Source organism: Pimephales promelas, chromosome 3 (genome assembly GCF_988280905.1).
Source record: "Pimephales promelas chromosome 3, fPimPro1.hap1.1, whole genome shotgun sequence".
NCBI lineage: Eukaryota > Metazoa > Chordata > Actinopteri > Cypriniformes > Leuciscidae > Pimephales > Pimephales promelas.
Window position 1 is genome coordinate 23563012 of NC_142771.1, and position 21380 is coordinate 23584391.

Consider the following 21380-nt stretch of genomic DNA (forward strand, 5'->3'; position numbering starts at 1 on the left):
AGCAGTTCATGGGTTGAAGCTCTTAATTTCGATCTCTCAGAGAGCACGAGATTGATGCATTTAACCTTAAAATGTCCAAAATTTTCTTGCGGGGGAGCATGCCCCCGAACCCCCCTAGAGGCACAGAGTCCTCCCAACATAGTTTTAGAAATTACAATGGGAAAGAACGACCATTTATGAACTTTACTCCAGCATAGTACAACGAAGTTCCTTTTAAATCAGTAAAACTGTAAATGCTATCGGCTATTAAAATCGTGCTGGCGATGAGGGGCGGTGGTCTACGAAATTTCCCGGTAGATGTTTTGGTCCCACTCCGCCCCTGATTATGTATGTATTTCATTTATGTGCGTCAAATTTACGTTTTTAGATTTGATGATTATTGAATTTGAAGACTGCAAATGACTTTACTTTTGTTAAACATTTACTCTGGATTTCATTCAAATACCAAGTCAAAAAGCCCATAAGGACTTTCTCTGAGAAAGTTTCTGAATGATTTTCAACTTGAATGGCAAAAAAAAAAAAAAAAGCTTAGGTCACTTTTTAAAGGGAGCAGTCTGTTTTTCACCCACTGGATTACTGTATTATAGTAGTTTTCATTGTAATAATATCCATAATAATATAAAAACTTAAATGCTAAATGAAATCTAATATAATATGGGTCAAAAAGAACATGTTTCTCTGGTTACTCTCTGTGAAAAAGTACATGAGTCTTACAAACGAAGGTACTGTGGAGGTACTTGAAAAAAGCTGGGACAATAAAATAATGGAAGAAAAGTTTGGGGTTTTGTTCAATGTTTTTGAAAGAACTATAAAATTGTTTTATCAGTAGAGAAATCACTGAAAATCTAAATTTAAAAAAATGGAAGAAAAAAAAATGTATGTTTAAATTAACACTCACTGACTATTATGAAATGGCACGTGTTTCCTCTATCACACACAGTATTCTCAGCATTTCTTTGTACCTGATGGGTCTCGTCCCAGCCATTCTCATCACGGAGCCCCAGCTTGGCTCTGTGGTACAGGAGGGTCTCGCAGCAGGAGGTGTCGCCCCCTATCAGCACAGTGTGGTAAAGAGGTGTGAGCCCACGGCGGTCCTTATAATCAGGAGATGCCCCCAAAGACAACAGCGTCTAAAAAAAAAAGAAAAAAAGAAACCAGATGGGTAGATTTAAATATTAATATTTAATTATGAGCATAATTTCATCCCAATTGTGAGACTGAGATTCTGTTGTGGTTTGTATGTTACCAGTAGGGCAGTGTGTCCATGTGCTCTGACAGCCTTGTGGAGAGGAGTCAAGCCATCCTTTGCCCTAAAGTCAATGTGAGCTCCACCCATCACCAACACCCTGATGTTCTCCCCTCCACCCGACTCAGTCTGCACGGCCAGAGTGAGTGGGGTCTCTGCCACACACACACACACACACACACACACACACACACACACACACACAAACACGTTTACTTGACTTTATTTATCTGCTTAAATGAGAACATTGCATAGACTTCTATTAATTTTATATACAGTTAACCCACACCCCAAAAACATAAACAAAACATTTATTTATTTATTTGTATATTCTTTAAAAAAAAAAAATGAAGTTTTGTCATATTTACCTATCTTCTGGGTACATATTTGTCCTCAAATACATTTAAGTACATACACACACCAATGATTAATTATGTATCAATCAGAAAAATGCATAATTGGCTACAAACAATGTGGAAGTACGTTATTTGGATTTTTTGTTGTTGATGATGATGTGAGAAGCTGTAATATCAGATTGAACAGACAATCTGATCCAGATTTCTAGTTCAACTCAATAATTCGTTTGCAGTGGTTAACAGCTTTATGATATTTCTCAATACATTATTTAAAATATTTCCTTTTGTGTTCTACAGAAAAAAAATGCAGTAAGTTTAGGAACAACATAATTTTCATTTTTAGGTAAACTATGACTTTAAATGCAACATAATATCATAGTTTTCCAGATCAGCCCCCTAGTGGTTGAAAAAAGTGCATCAGTTCTCTCTCCACGTCAGCGGGGTCTGCTTTGAGAAGTGACTGTCAGCGTGGCAAGCACAACATCAACTCTGTGACAACGCAGACGACACAAGCTGTGAACAACACTCAAGGTGGCCGTCTGGCACGACACACTCTGCTGCAAACGCACACTGATATTACTCTGCATCGTCATCTGGTCCATATGACTTTCACGGCATGACTGGCCCTGGCCACGTCTCTAGCTCAACAGCACTAAAAAATATTTATATGCCATAAAACACGCCCTGTTACGTACATTCGAATTAATCAGTGGTTTTCCTTTGTTGACACACAATAAACTGAACCACTGAGCTGCAGTAATAGTCTCATCTCATTAAACAGTCCAAGAGCCATTTTGTGTTTTGTTTGTTTGTTTGTTTGGGGAGCAGCCGCTGAGTCTAACGTCAACCTTACGCTTTTGTTGCATAATTCAAACTCCAGATGACTTTTGTTAGAAACTGCATGGGTCGCTTGAGAAGATGCAAATGTTCGTCCGTGTAAACACTCATTGAATATTCACGCATCCCTATTTCCATAAGCATATAGCATGTGTGGGCCAGTTTATGCTCTGCTGGCAGTAATTCATTATTCAGGCAGCTGCACTAATAGGATGTTCATTAACTCTCACAGGAAGTAACAGCGTAGTGCTTGACACCTCACCTCCTGTATCAGGGTCGTGGTAGTTGGGGTCAAGTCCTTTGTCTATAAGTTTGGCTACCTTATCCGCAGCTCCGGTCTGTATGCAGTCCATTAACTTCTTCAGACTGGCCTGTAGAGGGAGACACAATTCATGGCTCACTCACAGCTTTTCTCACCAGAGACCTGAGGATAAGCTACTTATCGTTTTTAACACACACGCAAGTAGCACCCCGTGAATGTTCACTATATATTTCTGTTTACAACCAAGAGTAAGATGATTTCTGTGGCGATGCCTACCTTAGTGTGTAGTTTGGCCAGCTGTTTCTCATCTAGATTTGTCTGTTTGTACACCCTGGTTTTGTAGCGGAACTGTGTGAAAGTAAATCAAAATTAGAGAAAGAAAGATAACTGAGAGCTGCCCAAAAAACTTCAACGCCTTTCATCAGTTACATGTTTATACTAATGTACAATAAGGAGGGTTCATTCATAAAATGGCACAATTAATTTATGGACACTTCCTTGCATAGTATGGTTGTGTATATCAGATAACAGTAACTTTAACTAAAACTATATTAAAAAAAAGTTTTAGGTGATTCGAATAAAGCTGAAATAAATATTAAATGAAATTTTTTTTTTTTTTAAACTGGACATTTATAAATATTACCGTGGCAACTAGTTAAACAAATGTTGAAAATATAAAAATAAAAGCCAATTTAAAAAATAATAAATACTGTAAAGACTAGAACTAGAACAATCTTTAATGACAAAAATCAGAAACTGAACAGAGAGTATATATGCAGGGGGACTGAATAAGATGCCGCTGATGACAGTTTATCACAGAAACAAACTGCGGCATAATTAGGAACCAAGGTAACCAAAAACTAAACAGAGTAGGGAAACAGTACACAATCGTGACAGTACTCCCCCCTCCTGGAAGGTGCGTCCTCATGCTGGCTCAGGGAAAGGACTCAGTAGCTGTCTCTAACATAAGGGAACGATAATCAAAACATAGATAGAGTAGTCCATCAACACCCCAAAAGCTTCATAGTTCAATAGCTCATTGTAGGTCGATATTTCATTCAGTAACTTTTTGATTTTTGCTGTTTGATCAAGTGTTGATGATCATGTTATTTTACATATGCATCTGCTAACATATGCTATCACTATTTTTGCTTCTTCTATACATGTCTTTTGATCTGCAGTTTCAGTATTCAGAAAAGTATGAAATTTCCGTCAACGGTGGGGAAAGAGTTAAAGACAAACACTCAGGAGAACACTAGAAACACAACCATCGAAGTAGGCATAAACAATAATCAACAAAGGACTATACAGAACAGAGAGTATATATGCAGGGGATAATCAGGAACTACATAATCTAAAGCTGATGATAATTAATCACAGAAACAAACAGGGACATGATCAGGGACCAAGGAAACCTAAACTAAATTGGGAAACAATACAGAACATCAAAAAGGTTGAAAAACTTAAATTAAGTTGTTATTCATATTCTGTAATGAATTGAATTGTTGAGTTGAATTGTTGTTAATAAAAAATAAAGCATTAATTTGCTATATAAGCTATATACTTTCTGTGGTAAATATTAAAAAGTATGGCTTTTAAGTAGATTTACAATAGAGGTGTCATTATTTATAGGCCCTGGTAGAAGCATTTGGTATCAGATTGAAAAGAAAATATCAACTTCAAATGAAAAGGGCTTGGCTTCTTGTGAATTAATTAGACTTTGAGTTGCCTATTGTTGTATAATAGTAATTACCCTGTGCTCTACAAATAATAATAAAAAACATTTGAATCTTTTTCAGTGCAAGACAAATCTCTATTAAACCATTTAAGGGTTATTAGGATTCATAGTTACCAGAGAAGCTGCTTAAAGAATTATAATCACCTAGGCAACAAACAATTTGAAGCAGCAGTTTCCTAGCACCAACATTAACATTCAATTATGGAACAAGAGTAAAAAGAAAAAAGTTAGAAAATATTGATAAAATGAAGAGGAGAATAAAAGGAAGGGTACCTCCAGGTAGGGTACTCCTTTCTCAAAGGATTGTGGGTACTCGCGGAGCGGCCTCTCTTCCTCCAGGAACTTGGCATCATGCCCGTCAGTCGCAGGTTGGAAAAGGCCATAGTTTAAAACATCCCTTAGGGATTCGGTTAGACTACACAACACCTGCTGCTTCGCCTTCCATACGGTTGCATCAGGATTGAACCTCAGACACTTCTACAGAGATAGACAGGGGGGGAAATGACTGTAAGATGAACAGCTATTTGCATTTTATTATATAATATTATATTATATTAAAATAATAATTATATATTACAATGATATTACATTTCAAGTTAAAATATTGACACTGCCTATCAAGGTTTTGGGATTGATTCGATTTTTTTTTATTATTGTTTTTTTTTATTGTCTCTATGATTAATTGATAAAACAGCAATATTGTGAAATATTATTACAATTTAACCATTTTCTATTTCCAATTCTCTTGAAATTAGTTGTTCTGCTTAATATTTTTGTGAAAACCATGAAAATACAGAAAATAAATTTTCCCCCAGGATTCTTTGATGAAAAAAGTAAAAAAAAAACAGCATTTATTTTAAATGTTTAGTAACTTTACTAATTTCTTTACTTGCACTTTTGATCAATTTAATGCATCCAAAAATCTTTTAAAAATGACACCAAACATTTGAACAAATGTTTTGTATTTTTTAAAATTATAATTAAGTTTTTATTTTGATATATTTCACATTTTATTACATATTAATAAATATACTTATTTTTTCATTAATTAATAATAACTACAAAAAGCGGACCCTATTTATCCCTATTGACCCTGAAGAGGTGGAAAAACCTGTTCTGTCCCGTGTGCACTAGAGGGAGACATTGTGATTCACTCAGGTGAAACTAGGCATTGACAGTAAAACAGCACTGCTTGTATGGCAAGCCGTTTTAACATTCAATCCTCAAGACCTACTAATATCTATTTCATGCTAGTATCTAGTATCTATTCCATTAAGTACTAGTACTTATTCATTAGCAACACATGCTTATTTTTTAGGTACTAGTGCCTATTCATTAAATATGCTTATTTTTAGGTACTTATTCCAATAGTGTCTAGTATTTAATTACACCAAACTTGTTAAGTATAAAGTAATTATTCCAATATTGACTAGAATCTTTTAAAATATTTCTAATAAGTATTCATTATTTGCTATAGTACTTATTTATTGTATACAATACTTTTCATGCAATACTAGTACCTATTTAATAGATACAGTTATTCATTGGGTTCTAGTACTTATTTATTAGACAGTAGTATATGTTTTAATTGTAACTAGTAAGTGCCTAGTAACACGTCTTATGATTAGACTAGTCAGAAAAACCAGCGTAGTTCAATTAAAAATCTTACGAGTATAATAAAAAATCTTAATAGTAACATTTGGAATAATAAATACTAGTATCTAACAAATAGGTACTAATATCTATTGAATAAGAACTTAATGAATAACAACTAATATCTTTTAAAAAGGCACTATATCTAAAGAATAAGCACTAGTACATAATGGAATATATATATATGTATATATATATATATATATATATATATATATATATATATATATATATATATATATATATATATATATATATATATATAAAATGCGTACTAATATCATGAAAATAGATACTAGTAGGTTTTAAGGATTAAATGTTAAAACGGCTTGCCATACTGCTTGTCCGATTAGCCGTTCCTTGACCAGCAACTGGCCATATCATTTGAGTCTTTGGTCACACTGGTAGTGCCAAATGGCAATGCTAATTGATTAATTAGCCAGTAGTAATAGCTATAATTCATAGCCTGCTCAGGTGCCATTATAGTTGATTATTAGGAATATCAGGAATTCTGTACGGTTCTTGCTGTGACATTGACTAAAACTCCTTGCAGCCTCCAAGCTTGAGCACTAGCTCCAGGCTAGGGAACATGTTAGCTTCAAGCTGCTCAGGCAGGATTTTAGGACAGCAGCACTGTTCCAGGAACTGTGAAAATGGAACAGCCCTGCAGCGGGGGGTTTGATTCAAATCCCATCCTCTGACCTTGAGGAGTTGCTGTGATTGGTCCATGCATGTTTTTAGGGTTTAAGTCTTAAACAGTCAGTTTCCTGCTTTCTCTACCATGTTCCTCTTGAATGTGTGTGTGTGTGTGTGTGTTCAGCAGCACAAAGAAGTGTGAAAATTCTTCCTCCCTCTGTTATTCTGTCTCTCACTTTGCGCACAGCCAATCCCCATCACCATGGCGACCAGTTCATTAGTGGAGCAAGCTGCAGGTTGCCATAGAAACATCTCAGCAGTCCCTTGGTGCGCTATGGTATGGTGTGCGTGTTTCAGTGTATGTGCACTTCGTGTACGTGTGCCCCCCCTCCCCTCCCCTCCCCTCCCCTCCCCAAAAGATGATGGCTTTGTCCGAAATCGCATACTCTCTTGAGTAGGTACTGATTTTGAATAAATAATTTTTAACGACTGCTGCTAAAAAAGTAAGTTCTATATAGTATGATTGTAGTATGACTGTAATCTGAACATACATTCGCCATGTTGTCTTTATCATGTGACCTACCAGCATCACATTATTTCACTTCCATTCACAAATCCTCTCCCATGGCCTCATGGGGTAGTAAAATGTTCATCAAATGCACACTTCAGAATCTTTTTGCATTTTGCCTGCTCTTTTTTTGAGTACCGTGAATTTGGACACTTCGTTTGTCACATACTGTTTTTCACCTACTTTATAGTATGTCATGTGTAAGACATTGAATATACTGTAGCACACAAATCCTTTGGACTACTTTTATGGTGCTTTATTTATTCATTTAATTTTTGGCACTGGACGCTTTAACTGAATGGAAAGAAACAGTGTGAACATTCTTCACAACATCTCTGCGTTTTTCATGAAAGACTAAAAGCCGTACAGGAATGAAACAAAAATGAGGGTTAGTGAATAATGACAGAATTTTCATTGGTAAACTATCATTTTAACACTATGCACACGACGCAAATTATTATAATTTATTATTATTATATATATATATTTTTTTTTTTAAAAGGCACACGACACAGATGCAAATGTGTGTTCATTTGTACCCTTGTGAATAATTTTGTTGGAATGATGATAATCATCCTGGAAAATGATTTATTATAATGATATCTAATTACAGTAATTTAGCGTTAATCTAGGAGCCATTCTTTTCAGATCCAAACCAAAGCCTTCTTCATAATACTGTCCTCTTTTTTCCCCACTGACAATAAACGTGATGTGTTGAGGAACATTTTATAGATAATGGTTCCAAACAGATTATTTAATTAAAAAAAATGTACCTAAAATGTCCTTGCTTGCATCACCGTCTAAAGGGTTTGTTGATCAAGATTCTGTTTAAGACTTACATCTTTCCCTCACTTTTCCCTCTTCCCTCCCTCCCAGCGATTTTCATACTTGTTTTTCTCAGTTCTTTAGTTAATATTCTGTTTTGAATCCATTACTTTGATTCATATTCTTTCTCTCTATACTCATCTCATTAAGATTGGTTTCAAGAGGTACAACATTTAGGGTGGGAGGGTTGGGGTTACTTGTAGTCCATTCAAAATGTTTAACAAACACTTTTCTTGTACGGGCTTCAGTTTGCAAATGCCGGGAATATTTCATTTCATTTATTTATGTATTCTCTTCATGGTAATGCAACTCGAAATGCCACAACAGCAATTTAACAACAAACACAAGAAAAATAGATTCCATGACCAGATGATATAATCTACTTTCAGTTTTAAACAAACTCCCCAACAGAACGAATTGCATCCCGTGTCTCTATATCTGCGGTAGTTTTCGATTTCCCCAACCTAAAATACAATCTTAAGCTCGGCACTTTAGCGTCTACGTCACGGCTCTCAGCCCGCCCTCTATTTGTTGATGGGCCGGCTGTTTTCAGGCCGGAGAAAAACTGAGAGATATGGTCACAATCTCAGACTACTAGAATACAGAAGTGAACTGAAATAGAGCAGAAGTACAAAGTCTGATTTTTTTAACCTTACTCTGGATAAGTCTGAACAGAAATCAAGTGTGTAGGGCAACTGTAGGGCTACATTTTTCATAAAATTTAATCTTATCAACACAAACAAGTTTTGCTTAAACAAACAACACTGGAACACATTATGTAAACCTTCACAGTGCAGGGTCAAAAAAAGTAAGAATAAATGTAATATTAATGTATTAATAATGGTTTTAATAATAACAATTTTGGTCGAATCCTTTGCCAGCTATAACCTCCTCCAAACATTTCCTGTTACTGCGGTTTAGAGAGTCACAGGAGGTCAAGAGGAATCCTACACTATTCTAATTTACAAAACTGTTTCAGCTCTGCGATAATCTTGGGATGTCATGAGTGAATCACACTCCTATAGTCGTTTCAAAGCATTGCAGTTGAGTTGGGGTCAGGACTGGGCCTCTTGGAGTCATTCTGTTGTTGTTGATATACTCCTGTGCTTTAGGTTGCTGTTTTGTTGCAACAACTAACTTCTGAAAACTCAAAAAAGGCTGGGCAGCTCTGAACGACATCTTAAAATCAGCGAATAATTACATGACACTCAGTAAAAAAAAAAGTATATTTTTGTGACTTGTTTTTTTTTTTTTTTTTGCAACTGTGATATGAGTAACTGAGCTAATCATGGAGAGACCACCATTTCAATATTATCATGAAATTATGCTCATAAAACTAACTATCCCCAGTGATAAAGAAGGCAACCATTGCTGTAATCTGAAACGGCCATGTATGTAAATGTTACATTATGTTATTGGGTCATTCCATGTCAAATCGACCAGAGGGTCCCCGGCTAAAATTTTTGATTTAAATGATTTCGATTTTTTAATAAAATATAATTTGAGAACAAAGTATAATTTACACGGTTTTGCGTGATATGATTATCGACTGTTAGATTTAATCTGCACGATTTACTGCAATGTCAGAACCAGAACAAAAGTGGATGTTACTTGTTCACACGACATTTTCCGGTGAAAATTTGTATGTTGGTCATACTTCCAAAAATAATAATCTGTGATTCTTAATGACAGTATAGACACCGGCACGGTGACTGACAGCTGCACACTCTCCTCAAACATTGTGTTCATCCATGCTGTGCCATGTTGAAGTACAATTCGCGTTAAATTTATAATTAAGCAAATAACTGCAATTGCAGATTTTGAACAGAGATGGGCGAGAAAAAACTGAGGACAGCAGCTTTAAGAACCAGAATCTAAAAGGATATTAAGATATCTTTAATATTTCTTAAGCAATACATTTTTGAACTGTCTCCGTTGGTATATAATGAAATAAAGAATGCTTAAGTCAACAGATTTATTAATAGATCAACCAATCTCTGTGTAAATATAAAAGAATGATTCTGCCATCTTTCTAATTTTCTAATTTTGCCATCTCTTCATTTTTGAGTATTTTTGTGTAAATTGGCTCCAAATCGCCAAATTTGGTGAAATTGTCAGTTTGACGCGCCCTATACAAAATAATGAATTACTCTGTAAAAATATATCCATGGAGTTTTATATTATGGCTTTCATCACTATTTATGTTTGTCTTTTTACAGAAAAACATATCCATATCAACAAAATCAAAAATTTGAGCTAGGGAAGTTTCCAAAATGTGGTTGATTTGACACTGAATGATCCTATCACTAAATTGTTTACTCATGTGTGACTGGTACATTGTTTGATGTAACCCTCAATGTGTGTGTGTCTCTCTCTCTCGCTCTCTTTTCGTCAGCTCTCTCAGGCCCGTTTCTGCAGGGCAAGAGCAGGGGGGATTAGTAGTCTTTAATGAGACCTATAGGGAAATAACCTTCACTGCCTCCTCCTCCTCTATCTCTCTTTCATTGCCATCTTAATGACCACTCACATCTAGTCTTAAAAGTTCCACAAAGTTTAATTTCACAATTTCCTCTTCCATTGGAATAAAAAAAAAATCATTCTGAGAATTTTTGTTATTGTTACATAGTTTTTATTTTTTATTTTATTTAAATGAGGTTTATGCTTAAAGGGTTAGTTCACCCCATAATTTAATTCATGTCATAAATTAGTCACCCTCATGTCGTTCCGAACCCTTAAGACATTTGTTTATCTTTGGAACACAGATTTATTTATTTATCTCTCACGGATATTTTTGATGAAATCCGCGAGAGCTTTCTGACCCCTCCATAGACAGCAATGCAACAACTACTTTCTAGGCCCAGAAAGGTAGTAAAGACTATATCATGAAAATAGTCCAAGTGACTACAGTGGTGTTAACCTTAATGTTATGAAGCGACGAGAATAATTTGTGTGCAAAATAAACAAACAAAAATAACGACTTTTTTGAAGAATTTCTTAAAATAATTTCTTAAAAAAAGAATTTCTTTGCTTCCGGGTTCTACGTCAAAACGCCGGCTTTGTATTGGCTGGCTCCTGCATCAGCATCACACGCATGTGTCGTGGTGCTCACGTGAAAAGCGTTGGCCAATTTGCGTCGGCGTTCTGACGTAGAACCCGGAAGCGCTGTAGTAATAAAGTCGAAACATTTAAAATTGTAAGTGGTCGTTGTGTTACTGTGGGGATCAGAAAGGTCTCAGATTTCATCAAAAATATCTTAATTTGTGTTCTGAAGATAAGCGAAGGTCTTACAGGGTTGGAACAACATGAGAGTGAGTCATTACTGATAGAAATTTCATTTTGGGTGAACTAACCCTTTAAAAGTAAATCCAATGGAGTAATATGGAAATACATTTAATATATATATTCAAAAGTTTGGGGTCAGTAATATTTATGAAAAAAAAGGAAGAAAAAAAAGAGAGAATACTTTTAATTAGCAAGAATGTGTTATATTGATTAAAAGGCAATAAAGACTAACATTGTTACAAACGAATTTTTATTATTCCTGGCAAAAAAAAAAAAAAATGTATCACGGTTTTCAAAAAATATTAAGCATCACAAATGTTTAGAACATTGATGATAATAATAAGAAATTTTATTATCTTGAGCATCAAATCATCATAATTATTTCTGAAGGATCGTGTGAAACTGGGAAATAATGGTTTACTCCAGCTTTACCATCACAATTATATTTTATTTTTACTGTTATAAATGCAGTCTTATATTCAGTGGGAGACCTCTTTAAAACTGAAGAGTGAAGTTGACTGACCTCAAATTTTGGAATATGAACACAAATCATATTATTTTATGGGCGTTTGGTTATCAAGTACAGTAGATATATTTTGTTTTAAAGATGTTATGATATACAAAATACTGATAAATATTTATTTTGCAGCTTCCTGACTTCTGTCCTATTCTCTTTCCACCCTGCTCACTCTCTTTCTCCAATCCATCTTTCCTTCTTTGCTGTATCCCCCAGCTCTCAGCGCTCACTAGTTCTTCAGGCAGACTCTGTGGTTAATGAGTGTGAGATGCAGGTTTGCTCTGTTACTGCCCTGATGCCCCTCAGGGTTCAGCGCCCCACACTGCCAACCCAGCTGTTCCACTAAATAAAGTCACATACACTTAGAAAATGATCAGCTTTCCTATTCAGTCATGTTAATCATTTTGCTTGCAGCTCCTGTGCAGTTTGTGGTAATATTGATACATTTCAATATTTGATTTCAAGGATATTTGTACGATAAACTGTTTTGATGTCCGATGTAAAATCTGTGTCCAAAAGCGTTTAGTGTATTACGGGTTGAGTGGGCATTCCCGCGGCCTTACATTTGCTCAGTTGTGTTTGTGCACCTGCTGTCTCTCCCTGAACTCATTAAACCACAATTAACGAGCAATTGCAGTTTATTGAGGGTGAATTAGCTGGTATGTAGAGCAGGCCTAATGTACTGGGATTATACGGACATATTACTCCACACAGAGGAAACGGAGCGCGAGAGAGAGAGACTCAAAAGAACATGGTTTGAGGCAAAACAGAAATCAGGAAGACATAAGAGAGAAAGACATGAAACAGAATCTGAAAGATTTCCTTCTTTCTTCCTTGACTGCAGACAATCAATAATAAATTCTTTAAACTCGCAATATATAACGGAAGAAGCAACAGATCTTTTCTTCCATGTGACGCATCCGAGTGAAACGAATTATCAAAAAAAGAAAACAAAGTAGGGAGGTAACTTGGTTCTGTTGTTGGTTGTTGATTGGATGAAGGAAGATCTGATTGTGAGCTTGCGATCGATTGTTAGAAAGGGGCAGAAGTCGTTTGTTCCACTGAAAGATCCAATTTGATTAAAAATGAATAGGTAAAATAAAATAAAAATTAGACATTTGCATGGCTGAATTGTTCAGAATAACATCAATAACATGCATAGAGAAAATAGATAGGGAGAATTCAAATAAAGATACTTTAATTTAATTCAAATTATATTAAATGAAATTATGTTAAAAGCTGTTTTTAATACTGACCTAAAGCATTGCTATATTGCAGCATTTGAGTCATTTATCATTTCTGCAGGCAGCTGTTGCAGATGGGCTAAAAGTCATGTTTGGCAGAGTGTTTTGATCACCTCCAGGTGTTTCACTGTCATCCGGTTTCATCTATCTACAATTCTTATACTATTTACAATTTGCTATAGCTTGTTGGACTAAATAGGCAGCTTTTTATAACCGGAACAAAGAAATGACCACTCATCGTCTCTCTCCTCCACTCGCACACAAACATATACACAAACTACAAAGACCCTTCTCTGTGGCAGCCCCCAGGTTGTGCAATGCACTTCCTTTAACTGTTAGGAATGCTGCAACGTTAACGAGTTTTAAGAAACTGTTAAAAACCCATCTTTTTTTAAGAATGTGTTTGTCTCTTAATTGGTGTTAATGTATCTTAATTGTTAATTTATTTACTTTTGTACTATGATTGTAGCGCTTTGGGTACAAGAAAAGCGCAATATAAATAAAATGTATTATTTTTATTAAATTATTAAATTATTAATCTACCAAGAAAGTATCTAAATATTTGCTTGTTTATGTCTAAAGCGCACAATCATTAATTCTACGATGCATCATGGGTGTTGTTAGTAACTAAAACTATTTTTAAAAAAAATTTGTTAATTGAAATAAAGCTTAAATAAAATTAAACAAACATTAGATATTACATATTAAATGTTGCCTTGGCAACTAACTGAAATAAGCTGGAGTACTAAAATGACTTTTTTTTAAAAAAAACTTACTGTATAAAGAAATATTTTTTAAAAAAGCTAATAAAAAATAATAAAATGACAAAAAACTATTGAAATAAGTATAAGCGGAAGTAATAAAAGTACTACATGAAATAAAACAAACTAAAAAGTAAATAAATCTAAATTAAAACTAAAGAAACTTAAAGGGATACTACACTTTTTTTGGAAATAGGCTCATTTTACCACTCCCTCAGGAGTTAAACAGTTGAGTTTTACCGTTTTTAAATCCATTTAGCCGATTTTCTGCTATTTAGAAGAATATCAGTAACCAGACAGTTTCTGGTCTCATTGACTTCCATAGTATATTTTTTTTCCTACTATGGAAGTCAATGAGACCAGAAACTGTCTGGTTACTGATATTCTTCTAAATATAGTGCCAAATAAATAAAATGCTATAAACGCTATAAGCAATAAATAAAAATGCTATCCGAGTCATTGGCCGGCTGGGCTGTGAAGAGGCAAAGCCTTCAATTTGACTTCCTTTAAAAGAACACTCTGGGTCCAGGTCTACCAACCATTTTAATTAAATTATCAAGCAATCATATTCATGAATCATTAATCTTCCACAACTTCCCACAGTTATAGGGCGGGTCATGGAGGATGATAGAATAGTAAACCTCATTATTGACATTCCAAGGAGTGAAGCACAACTATAAACTATAAACGGTGGTGGAGGGGGGCGTTTGCATTCCTCTGGGCAAATGGGTCCGCAGTGACTTTAATAAAAAGTGCCTCCTTTTATTTGTAAAATACAATAAACGGTTTACAGCAGTGGTGATTTCATTCCTCAAATCACTGAACCTCTTAATCAGTCTTGTAAAAAAGAGCTTCACTTGAACCTTTTCATTGGGATTACTTTAAACCCAGATCGTTTTCCCCTCTCTTTCTCTCAATCTAAAACTAAGTCACCTTGAGTCTGTTTCCATTTGAAAGACATACCGTACAATTGTTTACTGGATTTTTGTTGGGCTTTTATTATTTTATGTTCGACTAGAGTCCATTTACATACTTTCCCTTATTCTTTTATCTCTCTCTCTCTCTCTCTCTCTCTCTCTCTCTCTCTCTCTCTAAAACAGAATTTTGCTGACATTTGCACATCTGCGTGGAGGACACGTTTGGATAAAATCTACACACACACGCACACATACACACACCGTACGAGTGTACACTGGGGGGGATTTCAGAAGATGCAGAGTCAGGCCATATTTAAATATAAATTCCTGAGCTATAAGAATCCCGTAAAACCATACACCATATAAAAGGGATGTATGAAATATTATAAAGTTTAAGAGTTCGAAGTAATTGGACAAGTCAGTGATTTATTTGAAACTCGTCCTAACATTAATGAGTCCTGAATAATTAAAGTGACCAGTTATGATCAAACTGTCAGTGGTGAATCAGTGGACCGGGTTCTGATAAAACCAATCTGAATGTAACTGAACTGAGTTACACTATACTGTGCCAAAGTACCACTACTGTTCAAAAGTTTGTGAGGATGTAAACGTCTAGCTTGAAGGTTTCTTTTTGCAAAACCACTCAATTGACGTCTGTCCATTTTTGATTTAGATTCATTTTCTGTAGCCGTTAAAAAAAATGACACATTTGCACGTACTCTGACAGATTGGGGAGGGGGGAATGATAGTGGTCATGTAATCTTTATTTATTTATCATTTATTATTATTGTTAAATTAGTGTTCATAAATGAGTTATGTATGGTCTTTCAAGAATTTCAAGTTAATAATATAACAATTTAAGAAAACTTGTGTCATGTGGTACCCCCCTAGTGGTTGTGAATGGTTTGTGCCCCTGGGCACTGGCCCAAGTGCCATTATGGGTAATCCGGCTCTGCTAATGACACTTCTGCTTTGTGGTGATAGAAGCAGTATTAAATGCGTGTTTGTTGAGTGTGTGGCCCACCACCAGTCTGGCTCTATTGAGGGGAGAGCGAGGTCTGACCTGCCATAGCAAAACACATGATAGACTGTTTCAGATGTCCACACTGGCACTGAACACTTGAGAACAGCTTTTCCAAGTCCGTGTAATTTATTCCTGCCCCTTTTTTCAGATTTGCATACTTATATCACTCCTGGTATTCGCCTAATTGATTTTTTGAACAGTGTTTGGCGGCGCTCTCACTGCCTGGTTAATATGTATGCTGTGTGCTCAACCAGGCATGGTTAGCAAAAGATGGATAATGCGCAGAGTATGACTGGGTAATTGGGAAACAGGTGTGGGTTTGTGTGTGTGTGTGTGACTAACCGTCTGTTTGATATCAGGAATGCCAATCCGAAACACCATCATAGCTATGTGTGTGTCGTCAGGTGCGTTGCTCGAGCTCCGGTCTCGTAACTTCCGCTGCTGTTGCTGCTGCGGCTGCTGCTGATTCGCCCCCGCTTGGTGGGTTGGTCCAGGGTTGGACGAATAAGGGTTGGCCGCATGGCCCGGGTTGCCAGGTCGTAGCGGTCTGTCTCCTGGGAGTCGTCCAGCCATTGTGCCTTTTTGCCTGTGCCCCTCTTCCCTGCCTCCTCTCAAACGCCCTGGTCCATGCCTGATGTCATCTTCGTCATCCACCTCCTCTTCGTCATCCAACTCCAGCTCTCCATTCTCCTCCTCGCCTTCCTCGTCCACGCCGTCATCGTCCATTTCCTCGTCCTCCTCCTCTTCCTCTTCCGCCCCTGGATAAAGGTGTTGACTGTTTCCCAGCATCCTTTGCTGCTCCTCGTCGCTGGAGAGGGGGCTGAGCGGCATCGTCATGGCGACAGGGAGAGTGGCACCAGCGGCAATGGCATCATCCCCAGAGACACACTGTGAAAAGAGAGGAGGAGTGCAGGCATGAGAAATAGCGAGAGGTGGATGATGAGAGGAGGAGAGAGCAGACTGAGAGAACAGAAGTAGGAGTTCGAGAGAATATAAAAGAACAAACATTTCCACATCACTCAGTGGCTCCCACCAAGTTGCAACAGGCCGTTCATGCTAGACGTAATCTTGCATTTTGGCATTTTTAAACATGCACTAGACTAGAGTGACCACTTTGACCGTCTTGTGCCACAAGCATTACATTTTGAGACTCCGTGGAATGGAACAGAATTAAGAAGAACTTCTTCTAACTCCTTAAAACCTGCGCACGGCAGGACTTTGAAAAAATAAGTGACATTCGTTGCAATGGTTAGAGACGTCCGCTTAGTGGATGTTTACAAAGAAGGCAGATACACGAATGCATCTAGTTTGAGCAGTCCCTATCAACTGTACACCCCCAAATTTTCTTTTTTCGTTTATTCTCACAAAAATTCCTTCATCATCATCATCCTTCCTGTGCACCATGCAGCTTCACAGTTCAGTCCAGTATGTGGCAGAAATGTGAACTCACATTTAATTTTCTTGTGCTCAAATAAAACTAAAAGCTGTAACATTGCTTAAAGCTGCAGTCTGTAACTTTTTTGGGTCAAATACATTTTTGAGCAAGTATTTTTGATACCAGCCAGTGTTCAAAACTCTCTGCTTGCCTTAGCTCGATTCAAAACGGTAAGCTTGTCATAATGTTTTTAATTCCAGTGGTACTGGTGGATTTCCATGGGAATTCCAATGTCTTTGCGTCATTACGTCACATGCGCATTCTTCTAAAAACATTGCATTCATCCGCACTGTGCCATGCGGTGGTACAACTCACGTTAAATTGATAATTCCGCGAGTGACTGCAATTGCAGATTTCGAACAGAGGTGGCGACAAAGTGGAAAAACTGCAGACTGCAGCTTTAAATAGGGTTGTTTTTCTGTCATGCAGATTAATTAAAAATTATCTATATTTTTTTCTTTTTATTAGATTTTTACCATGTATTGTATCCCATAAATTAGTGTAAAACATTTCTTGACTTTAATACATACTGGGTTGTTTTTGCCAAAACAGGAGCCGCATGTAGTTGTTTGCTGACGTTCTTGTGTGCCTTGTTAAGCATTAAAGTTAATCACAATGTACTGCCATTGGATTAAATTAACAACCATATTTGTGTTTTAAAGTAAAAAAAAAATGGAAAAAAAAGGAGTAATACGTATCTTTTATTTTTTGGTGAACAGTACCTTTTAGAACATTTCAAATTCTGAAGACACCTACATTCTGTTCCAATCCATCGCACGCTGTCTAGCTGGTAATAAACACAAGAACAGTCTCTGTGGGAACAGCCCCTCGGCAAGAAGCCAATTCTCATTCACAGACTATAACCCCAAATGTCTCACTTGCCCTTATGCAAAACAAACACACTCCTTACAATTACGAGAGTGAACTGTCCATATACAGACACTTAAGCACCGGATGTTTTACAACAGAGAGGGGAGGACGTTTGGCCTTCACCAGCTTTGTCTCCCTACAAGCACGCACTCTTGCACCTCTCGTATTACAGCACAGACGGGACTTTTGCCACACACACACACACAGATAGACAGAGCACTCAAAACAGTGTTGTAACTCCTCATATGTCCCAGATCAGCAACAAAACACTGTAGCCCACCAGGCACTGAAAGTGTCTCTCCTTCAGACCTCTTCAAAATATGATTACTGAGTTTAGCTGAGGGAACAAAACACTGTGCCATTCACACCCAGCTGCCGTAAGGGCTCAGATTCTGCACCCACACTTTAGACGAGGAGGATATCATATGACAACGTGTCTTGTTCTTGTGTCAATCTGCGCTGGCATCCTAAAGTATTCACTATTATCCATAAAATAAAGTTTTTCAAATATTTTGATGCCAAGGACCCTCTAACATGATGATCCCTGATATGATGTGATGCATTTTCCAAAAATAGTAAATCATATTATATAGGCAGATGTATTTATACTGCAAAAAAAAGTATTTTATTATAAAGACAACAACAGTTTTCCAACTAAAATAATTGTACTAAAGCAATTTATTACAATATTATCTGAAAAAATATTTACTTTTTATATTTTTTACAAAGTTTAAGTTTACCGATTCTTTTCACAAAACTGTATGCCGATTTCCTAATAAAAAAGAAACATTTTCCAGTTATTTTAAGAACTTGTTTTGTTGTTAACTTTTTTGTTGTTTTGGTAACTTTGTTGTTTTGTAGTTTTACATAACACATAGGATTTTTTTTTAAACGTTTAAAAAACCAGTTTAAAAACATAATAAAATGTAAACATTTTTACAGATATTATTTAAAGTTTTTTCAAAGTTTAAATTTACTGTTATCCCCAAAACTATAAGCAGATTTTTATTTATTTATTACCGTTTAAAAACTAGCATTGCTATTGCAATAACAGAATTGCAACTATCTTACGTCAGTCTTCAGAAAGCAGAATAAAATACCAATTTTGTGAATATGAAAAGTACAAAATCATTACATTTAACACATTACAGGGGTAATGTCGTGGATTTTTAAATTATTTTAATATGCTCTTTTCATTTATTTATATATATATATATATATATATATATATATATATATATATACACACACTGTAGGCCTACATACATATACAATATAATGCTTTGTTTATGAAGAGGCCATTTTAAGCTCTGAAACAGGATATTTTAATGGTACAATGAACTCTTATATCTCACACAATCAAGGCAAATTCGATTTCTCGTTATTTGTCTTAATTTCAATATAAATGACCCCTTTAACTTTAACAGCCATACAAATAGTATTTTTTTACTGTATAAAATTTTTCACAGACCTCTCCAGGATGCCCTCATGGGACCTTTAGGGTCCCCAGACCCCAAAAGCATGTCCTCAACTGAGTTTTCATTAGAAGCTCTGTTTTACCTCGGAAAGATATAAATTGAAGCACTGAGCAAGACATCATTGCCTGCCCGCCACACCAGGGTTATTGACTCAGTACTGGAGGGCAGCTGGTGTTAATGTCTCTGCAGACACTTAATTCAGAAGCTGTTCCTGGAGGTACTGTAACATAATTTCTTTGTCTCACATGCCCACATCACAAAGCAAACTATTTAAAAAGATTTATAAAGAAAATAGCCCTAGAACAGCTTAGCTGCATGAAGAATTTCAGTCATTCAATTGAGAGAAAAACTGTGAAAAATATACAGCGAGCGGCGCTATCAAAGATGACAATGTGCCAAATACAATTACACCCAATTTGCATCTTCAACAAAGCAAATCATAAGCTGTGAGCCTGTGGATTTGTTGTGAAGTTCCCAGGCCACAGTCAGTGAAAAAGATGGGATCCTGACAGAGATAGCCTACTTGTACGTTGCTTGCAACTTATTGTTGACCATCAGACAAATAAGAGAAGTCTTGTGTGTGCATGCATGGGTAATGCAATTACAACACTGATCGCCTTTTATTTTCTCAGAGGTTCATATGTGTTTATGCATAGATGAGCATGATTCAATTTATGTGCGTGAATATGTTTTATGCTATTTATGTAGCCCATCACGTAATGCAAAGTGGCAGAGGAACTGCACTGCAATGTTAAGACCAATAGCACGATTTAGTGACATTGTTTTATGATAAATAAGAAGCTTTAGAAATAAGAAGACTTACATTTTATGCATAGGAGTGACAAGTGACAGTTACTTGGTCTATCTTTGCTCCATAAACGTAAATATACCCAAAGGAAGTTGCTGCAGTTATATCAGTTCTATCTCTTCAGTTCCACTGAAACGCACGTGTTTGGATTCCCAAATGAATAGATTAATGAATCGACTAGACTCGACTCTGAATCGGCTCATCCCAGTCAAAATGCATTACTTGTCGCCACCTATTGGCGTAGCGATTCAACGTGCTTTTTGCATAGAACTCAATGATATCCATTTCTTGTTTTTCTATGGAATATTGCGGTATTCATTATAAATTATTCATCCGTTTATCGCATTAATATTTTTGATTCATATGCCCAATTACAAAAACTTCACCTCCTTGCACCGACATCTCTTCTCTGTTGATGTGTTTACTAGCCTGATTACGTCAGACTTCATACTTATTAATAGGCTAATTAATAGGCTTCCCGCTAATTTAATTTCGCTCCTCTCTACGAAGCAAAGTGAAGTAGCAGAGTCTGTTATTACCAGGCTATGTGTTTACTGGCTTGAGGGTCAATCTGTCACTCACATGATATCACAGATGTAGCAAACCACAACCATCCTATCCAATCAATTTCCATTGGACAAAAGCAAGTCCTGCCCAACATTATTTCTTGTTTGAGAAGCCATTCACTCGGATATACCTCAATTGAGACTATTAACCTTGGTTTCATTCTGACTGAAACAACATGGCTTATTAAAGACGTCTTTAGAGTGAAAGGTGACTAGGCCTACCACACAAAAACAGAGAAGTGTTGTAGAACGGTGCATGTTTGATGCATAATGACAGGCCTGACCTAATCTGACAAAGGACAGAAAGAGGAGGAACAGTGATACATAATGGAGAAGATATGGATGCATCAGAGAGAT

General features: G+C 36.2%; 1 protein-coding gene across 4 annotated transcripts in view; it reads right to left on the bottom strand.

Annotated features, from left to right (window-relative positions):
• Positions 1-21380, bottom strand: part of shank1 (SH3 and multiple ankyrin repeat domains 1) — a 91309-nt gene that overhangs the window by 43418 nt on the left and 26511 nt on the right. For all 4 annotated transcript variants that reach the window (XM_089128526.1, XM_089128525.1, XM_089128527.1 and 1 more), the window contains 6 exons: positions 16209-16754; positions 4713-4916; positions 2978-3049; positions 2702-2810; positions 1247-1401; positions 963-1130 (listed from right to left, as the gene is read on the bottom strand). In XM_089128526.1, coding sequence (XP_088984652.1) covers positions 963-1130; positions 1247-1401; positions 2702-2810; positions 2978-3049; positions 4713-4916; positions 16209-16703 — 1203 coding nt within the window. In that variant the 5' untranslated portion in view covers positions 16704-16754. The remainder of the gene's footprint in view (positions 1-962; positions 1131-1246; positions 1402-2701; positions 2811-2977; positions 3050-4712; positions 4917-16208; positions 16755-21380) is intronic.